The 12,391-nt window shown below is 38.0% G+C and overlaps 1 protein-coding gene across 1 annotated transcript; it reads right to left on the reverse strand.

Moving 5' to 3' along the window:
• Positions 1-822: 822 nt before the first annotated feature.
• Positions 823-11,694, reverse strand: LOC115989399 (phospholipase A I). Its single transcript, XM_031113072.1, has 18 exons — positions 10,855-11,694; positions 9,832-9,979; positions 9,599-9,677; positions 9,327-9,480; positions 9,007-9,216; positions 8,657-8,902; positions 8,399-8,561; positions 8,056-8,316; positions 7,844-7,965; positions 7,270-7,431; positions 6,894-7,086; positions 6,621-6,757; positions 5,575-5,713; positions 4,714-4,920; positions 4,120-4,591; positions 3,811-4,027; positions 3,634-3,723; positions 823-1,645 (listed from the first exon to the last, which is right to left on the reverse strand). The coding sequence occupies exons 1-18, from the start codon at positions 11,401-11,403 to the stop codon at positions 1,199-1,201; spliced, it is 3,996 nt and encodes a 1,331-aa protein (XP_030968932.1). The 5' UTR covers positions 11,404-11,694; the 3' UTR covers positions 823-1,198.
• Positions 11,695-12,391: the final 697 nt, after the last annotated feature.

Consider the following 12,391-nt stretch of genomic DNA (forward strand, 5'->3'; position numbering starts at 1 on the left):
GTTGGGTAAAAACTTCTTCTCATACGCTTTCACCCTCTTGCTTTTGAGTGCTTTTTCTTGGTGTGGGGCCAAAGTGTTGTTCACATTTCTATTTCATTCTTTTGCTTTTTGATTATTAATGTCAAGATTAGTTTAGTCTTTCAATTCTGAACAGTGTCTGCTTTTATACCATTTGAAAAGTGCGATTATGCAGTTGTTTGAGTGAAGACTTACTTTTCTTATTATATGATTTCAAAGTAACAATTGATTAAAACCATTAACGTTTCTCAAAAATAAAAAAAAGATTAAACCCATTAAGTGAAGCGACAGAAATCATTTTTTTTTTTTATACAATATAAAAATTCTACTCGAATATAATCTAAATATATGTGTGTAAAGTTCCCCTTTAAAAACTTCCAATTTAATGCATTAGCGTCTGAGTTGATCAGTGTTATAACACTCCATAATGACAATTTCCATTGTGCTCAAGGCTTCATTAAAGGTCAAATTTCTATTGGACCATTGGGTATGTTTTTTACTCTATATTCCAGCCACCCTTCCCCTTACTACTCTCCTCTCCTTCCCCAATCACGCTTCCTTCCAAACATACCATTGGGGGTACTTGAAATAGACGCTCATTTCTTCACCATCACCAGTCAGGTACTCACTGATTCTGTGACATTAACTGCTTTCTAACCTCAAATAGCAAACGTATGAAGACTACAAAAGCTTTGCATCAGCAATGGCCTATGGGTCCAGCGAAGCACTTGCAGAATGTCTCCTAATTGGATAATTAGTAATTACAGCGCTGTAATGTCTACTTTAATATTTTTGGACGCGAAAAAGTCAAAGACTACAATGGTAGTCATATTCTTTTCTTCAAAATATAAATTACACTGTAATCGTCCAAGTACACTCATAGATCAAAGACTTGCTTCAAAGCAAGTGATAAGAACGAATCAATGAAGGGGACAATTATATCCCATATATCTGTATCATACAACATCACGACTGCTAAAGCTCATGTTCATGTAATGAATAACAAACACAGAATTTTTTTTCTTTTTTTTTGGTAAGCCTCAAAATTGGATGTTTCCTCTTATTCTCTTATATACCTCTAAACATATTCCCGTCCCACCCCTGCTTTCATTCCCTTTTTTTTTTTCCTTATTTTGTTAAACTATGATTTAAATTTTATGTATGATATCTATATAACAAACTATTGTCTACTGGGGAGATGGCACGAATACCTCAACCTCCGATGTGCACCCAGAGCATGTTGCAGAGCAACATCTACACTTGCACCATCTCGGAACAATGAGTCATACAATTCACAGACAAACTGAGACAGTTCCTCCTCATCTTCTTCCCAAAAACTAGTGGCATGGTCACCACTTTTCTCAAGGTCACTATCTTCCCAATCACTCACCGGACTGGCAGGTTCAGCTTCTTCATCTTCTGCCTCTTCATCTCCAATCTCAAACTTCCCATTTTCAAAAATATTGAGCTCCCCTGATCCATGGAAGGTTGTTATCTGTGTTTCAGGGGGCTCAGTTGAAGAACATATAACAGCTTTGGCACCAGAGTCAAGAAGGGCCTTAATCAGACCTGAGTTAGGCCCACAAGTCCCTGTGCAAATTATTATTCTATCCCTCCAAGCTCCAACCTACAATTATTCAAGAAATAAAGCATCAGCCACATCAATGAAAAAGAGAAATAGTAATACATAAAGCAACCCTGCCTTAAAAGAGCTATGCTCTCTTGGAAAGAGAAACTCAAACCTTATATCTTTTATGGATCACTAAATTCTAAAATCACCAATATTCACATCTTTGTATTGCATTCCAATGTTCTTAAAGAAAACCATGAGATTTGACAAGATGTTAATAGCCTTTTTCTTACTAGCAAACTATGAACTTGCTTTAACTTCCCCTTTAATTCAAGGTTATCATTCTTTAAACCTTGTTTCCAATAGAGTAATAGAGAAAAAAACACATAAAATTTGGGGACTTGCAACATGACACAAATAATTATGCTAAAGCAATGATCCTAGGGACCAAACCCAGGACCCACTTTTGGAGGGACTAACCATACCTACTAATGGCCAGTGATGAAAAGCTCAGAGGGCATTCCTTAAGAATGAATGTCATTGACAAACAGAACACAACACAAAACAATAGGAAACCGTGGGCTTATTGCAATAAAACTCTCAGATGTTAAGACATTCTACTACATTTGTAATAAAGTTAGAAGCAATTCTCTTATATTAATCTAAGAGCTCTTATCTTCGTGGCCCAAGTACAACTGTACAATAGTCATTATGTGTAAAAAAATATTTGGGGTACCAACTTCAATTATATGACATACAATTGAAACAGAAGAAATGTAAATTATTAAGATTAATATATTTTAGAATATGAACCTATTGTTTGAGTGAATTTGCTTTTGCAGTTATGATGTAATTAAATTATTTTCTTATATTCTTCATTTCATGTGCAATTAGATTTGATTTTGCCTTTATGATGGTTTTTTATTCAATTTCTATTGTTGCCAAAGTAACTAAACTTGAGCAAGAATGCCATAATCCAAATATATTTTTTCCCCGGATAAGAAGTATTCTAAATAATTCGTCTTTGATATAAATTTAGGAAAAATAACTATACAACCTCTTTTTACATAAACAATTAGTTCACAACCTATTGATAATTAACACAAGGAAATAAATGCATTTGTCCCATTAACACCTGGCAATAAATTAATACTTTGACATAAATGCAAGCTTTTGTTGAAGAGAATAATGTTTCTTTCTCAAGGAATGCATCACACGTCAAAACCTTAGGCTGTGGGCTAATACATCAAGGCAAGAGCTCTTGTTTTCCCCCTTCTAGAATTCTAAATCATCCTATGAAGCACGGGTGCGTTTCGGGACTCGGGTGCGGGTGCGGGACTCGGCAATTTTTGAAAAAATAGGGTGCGGGTGCGGCGGGACTCGGCGATTAAAAAATTATTAAAAATATTTTTATTTATATTTTCTATATATTTTTACTATTAAAATATTCTTAAAAAACACATTAATATACTTGATTCACAAAACAAAGAAAGAATAAGGCAAGAAACGCACCTGAGGCCAGAATTTCGGCCTCTCCGGCGATTTTCACGGCCGATTTCGGCCTGTTTCGGCCGATTCTGGCCTGTTTCGGCCGTATCGGCCGTATCGGTCGCCGGCCGATACGGACCGAGTCGGCCCGATTTCGGCCGAGTCGGCCCGATTTCGGCCGCGTCGGCGCCGATTTTGGCCGCGTCGGCCCGGGTCGGCCCGAGTCGGGATCCGCCACGTGGCGCGACGCGGCACGACGCGGGACGGACGCGCGGTCTGCGGCGTCCCTCCCGCGTCGCCGCGTCCCGCCGCGTCGGACGCGGGTGCGCCGGCCTGGGAGCCGCGTCCGTGCATCCTTGAAATCATCATTCCCTATGGAAATCAGATTATAACTGAAATTTAATTTTTGGGGGGGGGTGGGGGGTGGAAGATAGCTACAGATAGTTACAGAAGTTGAATAAATATTAGACTACTAAGTACTAATCATTTCCAAAGCTCCACAAAATTTAGAGGAAAAAGGAAAACTATGTAAATAGAAGTGAAAGCCAAGAACATACCATCCAACGAACATCATCAGGAGTTAAGTGCATAGAAGGGACTGTTCTACGGAACATATATGCCCCAATTTCTTGGTCATCTTCCATGACCTTCAAAAACATAACAAACTTATTAATTTGATAACTTCATATTAATGAAAAAATAAATCATCAGGAAAGAGAATTAAAAAGGAATACTTGGGTTTGGCGCCCTATATAACGATGGCCAATGCCTCCAATTTGGAAATATGGTCTAAATGAAACCAAATCAGAAACAGTTGAAATATTGGCAAGAACTGATGCCCCCTTTCTGTGATGTCTTCGCATTACCGGCAACAAACTCAATTTAACACTCTGTACAAATTTCTCTGCAAGCTCTCCAGGTTCAGCAACCACAAATACATCATTCTGCCAACTAGAGATATATGTAGCTAGTAGGTTAGGAATAAGACTGAAGCAATGTCAACATGAATATTTTGCAACTGAAACAACAGCAGCCCTGTTTACCTTAATATTGAGCCAATCGAATCATTTTGGAGGGACAAGTGTATAATGCCCACTTGTGGTGAGTTCTGTAATTTCTTATGTAATGACCGTACAGGTAAAGAAAGCTGTCTAGGCCCTGAAGGAGACTTTGGTGGTGATACAGCTGCCTTTCCAGATTGGCCATCTAAGCTTAAAGGAGGGACCATATCAATTCGACCAACCCTCTGTGGGCCAAAATCAGGACTGTATAGCAGTGGGCTTGATGGGAAGCTTCCAGTAAACAGAGGTGATGTAAATGGCGTTGGGAATGTTGTTGCTGGCATTGTCTTCACAATCCCTGAAATCCCTTGCATTAGGGATAACCGTATTCCATTATGGGAACAAAATGACTCGAGTGCACGAGCATGATGCACTGTTCTGCCTGAATCTGGACTGTGTGAAGCTTCAACAAGCAGTACATTTCGCCTCCAACCAAGAGAAGGACCATTCACATCTAGCACAGCAGAAGGAAGATTTTATGGTAAAAAGAGTACACACAAAGATAATATCCTCCTGAAACCACTGGCCATAAAAAATATCCTCCTGAAACCAATTACAGAAAATCAGTGCCTGTACCTGAACTTGACCCCTTTGACTTGGGGTAATGCTGAATTCTTATATTCTCTGACCACTTCTCATCATTTTGGTAAGGAACAAGCAGTCGCTCACAGACATTCTTGAAGGCATGAGAATTATTTTGGATGTATTCCTGGACAGAAGCTTCCAACTTCAGCCAGACAGCTGGATCAGTCTCATCCAGTTCCATATCACAACGCTCATCAACTGCAATGACAGGCCATGTAGAACACCGATTGAGAATCAGAACTTTCAGTCAAAATGATATTTAAGGATAACAGATGGAGAACGGAGAAAGTAGTTTACATCCATGCATAGGGTGTATAAGAGCCAAGCTGAGCATATCACAGCTCAAGCTCAGCACAGTCAAAATTGTGGGAGCTCAAGCTCACCTCTAACTCGACTCAAAGCCATAAAATCCCAATTCAAGTTTGGCTCAGACTACAAATCGCCAGACTCATTAGCCTTTATGTTGTGCTCAATAAACAAGTTAGAGATGCTCAAAACAGTGAATCCAATTGTCAATTCTCAGCTGCTGGGCTTTAAATTTTCCATGAAGTCTAAAGTTATATTTATAGTAAAATCTCTGGCATGTGTGTGTGCGCGTCTTCTTCTTTTTTTAAATCACGCAGATTCAAATCCAATAGAGTAATATTTGAGCAATAACATGGCTGAATCATTAGCTTCTCAAAACAAACATCTACACCACATATGTTTGAATTTTTCAAATTATCAAACATGGAAATTCACATGCCTATGAGCCAAAACATATATGGCTTGAGCCTGTATAACTCAATGAACAAGCCAACTAAGGCTCCAGACATGATTTCTGCATTTGAAAATATATAACTCCAGTCTTACCAGGATTAAATCGAAAATACTGTATTTCTGGGAGCATAGGAAGCAATGTACTTAGAGCTTCCTCCACTCGATCCACAGAGCATGCACTCTCAATCAACACTTGGCCCGTATCCAGATAACGCCAACCACCTTTTCGCACCTAAGAACAGCAAAGATTTATATGAATCCATACAATAAAGCAACTCTTATGAAGTTCAGTGGCAATAGAAAAAAGAAAAAGAAAAATTAGAATCACTCTAGTATTCACAATATTATTGGTAACTCAGAAAATGGAAGCAATTTTACAGTCCCTGTTATTTTTTAAGTACATTTTCAATATATGCCCATAGGATTTTTTTCTCGATGTCTTTTGCCAAAAGACCCAAAACAAAAAGTCATGCCCCTAATACAATAGAAGATATTTAAAATAACATTGTACATCTGAGATTGTATAACAGCCTTCATCACCCTAAGTAATATGCAAAATTGATAATGAATGGCCAGGGAAGCATGGGGTTAAATTCATGTTCTCATATCAGGTACAGTAGAAGCAACATGGAGATCTAGATCTACTAATAAAAACTCCCCAAATTTCTGTTCGGGAAGAGAGGGAAGGCAAAAAGTAGGAATTAAACTCCAGATACAATCTGAAACCCAACCTTAAAAGCCCTCTCCACAAGATCTAGCCAACAAAAAATCTTCAACAATATTTTTATAAAATTTGACTAAATATTAGCTTTAAGGGTCATAAAAAATAAAGACACCAGAAAACCAAAAAGAAAAGAGAGTTTTTCCCTTTTTCTGTAATTATTTATTAAAAAAAATCATAGGCTTTTGGGATTTCAAGCTCTTAGTTTTAATAAAAGCTGTAATGTTCTGGTGTTTTTGTGTGTAAAGTGAAGAAAAGATAGTTTAGATAAGAACAGGGTGTTCACAGAACAAAATTTTATCCCCTTTTCAAATTCACAAAATTATTGTGACTACTCTGAAAAAGTTGAGATTTAACTGAAAAAGCTATAATTCAAAATTGACCCTTTGAAAACAAAATAGAAGCAGTCAGTAGCAACCTTTGTTGGAACAGAACCACACCCAATGGAAACTAAGCAGTCAATTCTCGTGTCAGGCCAAAGAAGTTGTGCTTCTCTTATGGCAAAAACTGTAGGATTGTTTGCCACTATTGCACCATCTTGCCAGCGGTGTACATCTACAGAAATTTAAGGAAAATTACGTAATTAAGAGAAAATAAAACATTAAAAAGGGAAAAATCCTAACACACTCAACTTAATCAAGAAAAAAAAAGGGTGAAATGGATCATTTAAACAAAGAAAAGAAAAGAATACCATCTGAGTAATCATCAAGATAATATGGTGCAGCAGATGATGCTCTTATAGCTTGCCATACTTCATGCTTACAACTTCCAATAAAAGCACTGCGCTTATAACCAACTTCAGAACCTATAGTAGGTGATCCTTGCACAGAAATTCCAGAACTTTCTGACATTGGAAGAGGCACTTCTGGTGTTCCAGCAGGGTACTGCAATTTAAGATGAAAAAGGTGATTTAATGAAATTATGAAAAAAAGAACCACCTACAATTTTCACAAGGACCAAAACTGTATACACTTATGCAGCAGAATATGAAGCTACAATTCTAGTATTAAATGTGTCCAAAAGTAATAATGTGTCCAAATGAAATAATGGACCTCTTGGCAACAAACCTGATAATTGCGAAATACGAAAGGCTGAGCTGGCATAACGCTCACCAAGGTTGATACAACAAAAACTTTAGGAATGCTTTTCACTGCAGACTCAATCAAAAGATCCCCATCCTCATCAGCACACATTTCCTGTAACAACCTCTGAAACTGATCTGCACTATGCTGCAAGATAACATCTTATGGTATCTTTTTCCAAGTAAAGGGAAGAATAATCAAACTTAACACAATGGATAAATATTTTAAAATATAATGAGTAGAAATAAAGTTTGAATTAATGACTTTGCTTCGTTTACTAAAATTCCAACCTTTTGAGAATCTAAGTCATTCACAAAAAATAATACAGAAAATACATGATGACAATTAATTAAAGAGTTAGCAACTGGCCGATTAAATTTATAAGAAAAAGGTTTACTCTCCTATCCACCCCAAAAGAAAAAGAATCTTGTTAAAACAATAAAAAAATCTTGTGAAAGATGCTAATTTTCTTCTAAAAGTCACACCTCCACATAACAAAAATATCATGAAACTTATGAAGAACAAGATAAAGCACAAATGAAAGAAGAATAACCCATACTTTAGATCCATGTACAACAACTCTAAAACTCTGTGATGAGCTTTTATATAGCTGATCCAACTTTTCTCTCCAAGTTGCAGCTTCATTGTCCTTTGGCACAGATTCAGCAAAGACAAGTTTTCCTATGTTTTCATTATTTCAGAATGGGATAAATAATTTGATAATTAAATAAAAACCTTCATATATACCATTTCCAACTGCAACATACTCACCAAGATTTTTGTATATTTCTTCACATTGTTCCAAGGTCATCAGCTTAATACCAAGAGCAACAGCAAGCATGCCACCTGTTGATGTTCCACATATAAGGTCGAACATTTCATGTATCCGCTTTCCGGTTCCTTTCTCTATTTCTTTAAGAATTTGTACAGTTGCCAGACCCTTCATGCCACCTCCATCCATTGAGAGTATGCGCAGTCCTTGCTTTGCTACTGGTCTCCCTCTTATGGCACGCCGTAGATTTTCATTCTCCCCTAAGAAGGCACGAAATAAAATCAGACCCCATCAGGTTAAACAATCTCAAAAATACAGATAAATTTGATCCAAAATACATACCCAGAATTGCCAAGGCACGAGCTGCTGCTTTATTCACACGTGGTTCAGGTGCAACCGTCAAGCGCAAGAGAAGTTCCCGCAAACTTTCAGAAGTAACCAGAATACGGCGGTTCTCTAAACAGAAGGCCAAATTTCCGAATGCTAACAAAGCTAACCTTTGTACCTAATGAAAGACAAACCTTAAGTATAAGTTGACCATGCCATATAAGGGAAACACTTAAATCAAATATATTATGAGAAGGGAAGTAGAGAACTTGCCTCATGATTTTTATGTGCACATAACATCTTTAATGATTTCAATACATCCTTGGTCAACATCTTCTGAGCTACAGTGTCCGATGCAAAGGCTAACTTAACCACAACTTGCAATACAGATATTACTTCTTCCTGACCAGAAGATTTCAGCACTAGTTCAATGGGTTGCATGATGTCAGCTTTCATCAACTGCATTGCAACAGAAACATCTGCAGAAAGAGATGAAAGAGCAGAGCATGCTTGTTCAACCTGTCAGAAGACAGAATTATTAAGACCATGCCTAACGGAGGAATATTTATGTTATATAAACAAATGAAATTTTACTCATATTAGCAAGAATTATCAAAACATACCACATGACGGTTGTCACTGTTTATCATACTAATTAGCTGCCGTACCGCATTCTCATCTTTACCAACAACTACACGGTTTCCTTGGTCTTGCATTATCTTCGCTAGTGCCGACGCTAGTAAAGGGTGATGACAAGAAGAAAAACGGAATATAAGAGAGAAGAAGGCGCTTAGCTTATGTCTAGATGCAACAAAATAAGAATTGTTTTCCATCTGCAATTACCAAAAAAAACAGTACACATATTCAATTTGATATGTTATCTACACTTAAAAAGACACTAAAAAAGCCCAAAGGCTCCTACTAGTTCTGTATCCATTAATACCTCTATTTGCACATTCACCGATCTTAAGTTTTCATCTGCTACAATCCTGATATTCGCAAGAGACAAATGGCGAAGTTTGTGCAATGGCAAAATTTCGGGAAGGAATTCAAGAGGATTACCAAAAAGCCTCAAAACCCGTAACTCAGCCATAGCCCTAACATAAAATTAAAAACAATTAGACCCAGAAAAAGTACTAGACTATACAAGATTTTTGGAAACAGGAAATACAACAAAGAATAGACCAAAATATGCTGATTTCATACTAAGATGACCTGAAGTCAAGGAGAGGCCGGACAAGCTTGTTGTGCTCCAATGATAATTCCTCCAGTTCAACGCACTGTCTCAGTTCTACTGCTTACATTCCAACCAAAATCAGACAAGTGGAAATGTTGCATGAAAAAAAATGTCTAGCCTGAGTTCAAGTTTGTTTGTTCCATTCAAATTTGACATAATTTAACTTCAATAGAGCAAACTGGTTAGAAATACAGAATAACTCCATGCTTACCAGGTACTGAAACCAGCATGTTGGAATCGACCCTAAGCACTGTTAAGCTTTTCAGCTCACCAAGCTCTGGTGGCAAAACTGTAAGCTTGTTGTTATCGAGATACAGTTTCTCAAGATGCGGCAACTGTGTTAGCTCTACCGGCAACGCCTGTCAATAATAGACAACTAGTAGGTACTAAAATGCTGAACTTAAATCAACCAAGTCCCGTTCCCAACTACCAAACACAGATCAAAATCACACTATTTGACCTCTGCAACTTTTGCTAGCTCTAGTTTGAATATATACTTCAATAGCTTTAGTGCCACACCATTGCCCAAAACTGTGGAGCAGACAGTTTCTACTTACTAGCACTAGCTCATTACAATTACACCGAACTTAGTCACGCATTTAAAAGAACTACAGAATCCCATTTTTTGCTAATTCAGTACTAAATCATGTAATATTGCCTATTCACCTCAAGAGAAAGTAACAAAATCTATTCTTTTGCCACCTCACAAAGAATTTTATGAAAATATATATGTTTTAACTCCTAAATCTGGATCAAGTTCTATTTTAGTCCCTAAAATTTGAGAGCTTAATTTTCAATTCTTAGAAAATACTCCCTCGCAAAGAATTTTATGAAAAAATATATATGTTTTAACTCCAAATTCTGGATCAAGTTCTATTTTAGTCCCTAAATTTTGAGAGGTTCATTTTCAATTCTTAGAAAATTATAGACATACCAAGTTAATCCATTTTTCACCACAAGCACTCGATTTAACTTAAAAGAATTTCCCAATATCCAAACACATCAAAAGAGTGAAACTTAGATACAGTTATTTAGATGCAACACATTAGGCTCCCCACTAAAATTCAAACACATGTGCATTGATCAATACATGCATAAACATTATTTCGAGCAGAATTAAATTCAATCTAGCTATGCGTTTAAATTTAATTGAAGAACCAAATTATAAGTCTTGTCCCATTAAAAAAAACCTATCAAATGAAAACGAAATGAAATGAAAAATTTGAAGACTCACAGACAAACCGCAGGCACCAAGAGAGAGCACAGTGACAGTCCTCCAATGGTCGCCGCATTCGGAGACGCCGCCTTCGTTGGGCATCGGCGGAGGGAGATTGGCCCTCAAAAGTCTCGTCAACACGCCGGTACCGTCGCTCTGCTGACCCGACCCGGCCACCTTGGTCATCGTCACGACCCGCAGAGGCTCCCTCCGCTTCACCACCGTCATCTCCACAGCCACATTCTCATCCTCCGCCTTCAACACCACCTCCACCGTGTCCTGCGGCATCGGCAGCGCCACCATGAGCTGCGACTGAAGCCGGAGAGCCACCTGCTCCTCGTCGTCCCCAGCCGACCACTCCAACTCGATCCGAAACCCTAGCTCCTGATCTTGCGCCACTATCGACGACGCCGAAGACGACCGCGACGCCGGGCCCATCGTCGACGACGACGAAGCGGAGGAAGATGAAGACACGCGGCCGGGACTCTCCACGGGTTCTTCATTGCCGTAGCTCAGAGCGAGGTGGAAGATCTCCGAAGGTCGCTTCCAGCCTAATCCCCAAGACATTGTGCGGATACGGATCGGAGATTTAGGGTTTCGATGAGGCGATCTGATCGGAAGACGGGGAATTGAGAAGGCGGTGGAGTCGCATTTTTTTTCTTGAGATTAGAATGCGAAGATGATCATTGTAGAGAAGAGGAATTTGGAGAGAAAGGAATGGTGGAATTTTTAGGGTTAGGGATTTGAGAGAGAGAGTCAGAGAAGATGAAGTTGATAATGGCGGGAGAGACTGAGAGAGAACGCCGGTGTTCAAGTTCACAAAAAAGAGAGAGAAATGTGAAACTGAAAAAGCTGTTATACTATTTTATTTTTTTTCTACATTCTTCTCTTGCTACAGTTTTTTATTTGCTAGTACCGCTTTATAACGTTTATTATTGATAATATTACTCTTTTACCCTTAAACTATCCTTAAAAAACTCTTCAAAAAAAAAAAAAACCTCTTTTTTCATCTTCTTAGATATAAATTTCATATAATTAAAGGTTGGAGCTTGGCATGCCCAATGAGATCAACTAGCAACGAGTTAATACTGGTAAAACTTGATGAGATTGGATTGAGTTATAAGGTTTCACATATAGAAATCAAATGAACCACACTTGTTTAAAAGAGTTTTGCATAATTCCTTGCTTCCCAAGTCACAGATCGTCATGGTGCTAATCCTCTCATCATCTCCACTTCACATGTCGGCATCCCTCCTCGCCCTCCCCATCTCATACTCAATTTATATGGAGTTTCGATAAAGCTTTTAAAATATCCACCAATTTACCAATTTGTCGACAATGATGTCACCTATATCGTTAACATCGACAAGACAACCAATAGGTACAATAGATCAAACCGCAATTGACAACACGCATATTCACAGCTGACAACGATTTTAATTCCTTCAAATCTTGATGTGATTGGGTCAGTTAGTGGGTTGACACTAAACAACTTATGATCACTTATAATCATAATTATAGTTGAAATTTCCCCCACCTCCCCCAATTATCAAAT

Source organism: Quercus lobata, chromosome 5 (genome assembly GCF_001633185.2).
Source record: "Quercus lobata isolate SW786 chromosome 5, ValleyOak3.0 Primary Assembly, whole genome shotgun sequence".
Lineage (NCBI taxonomy): Eukaryota > Viridiplantae > Streptophyta > Magnoliopsida > Fagales > Fagaceae > Quercus > Quercus lobata.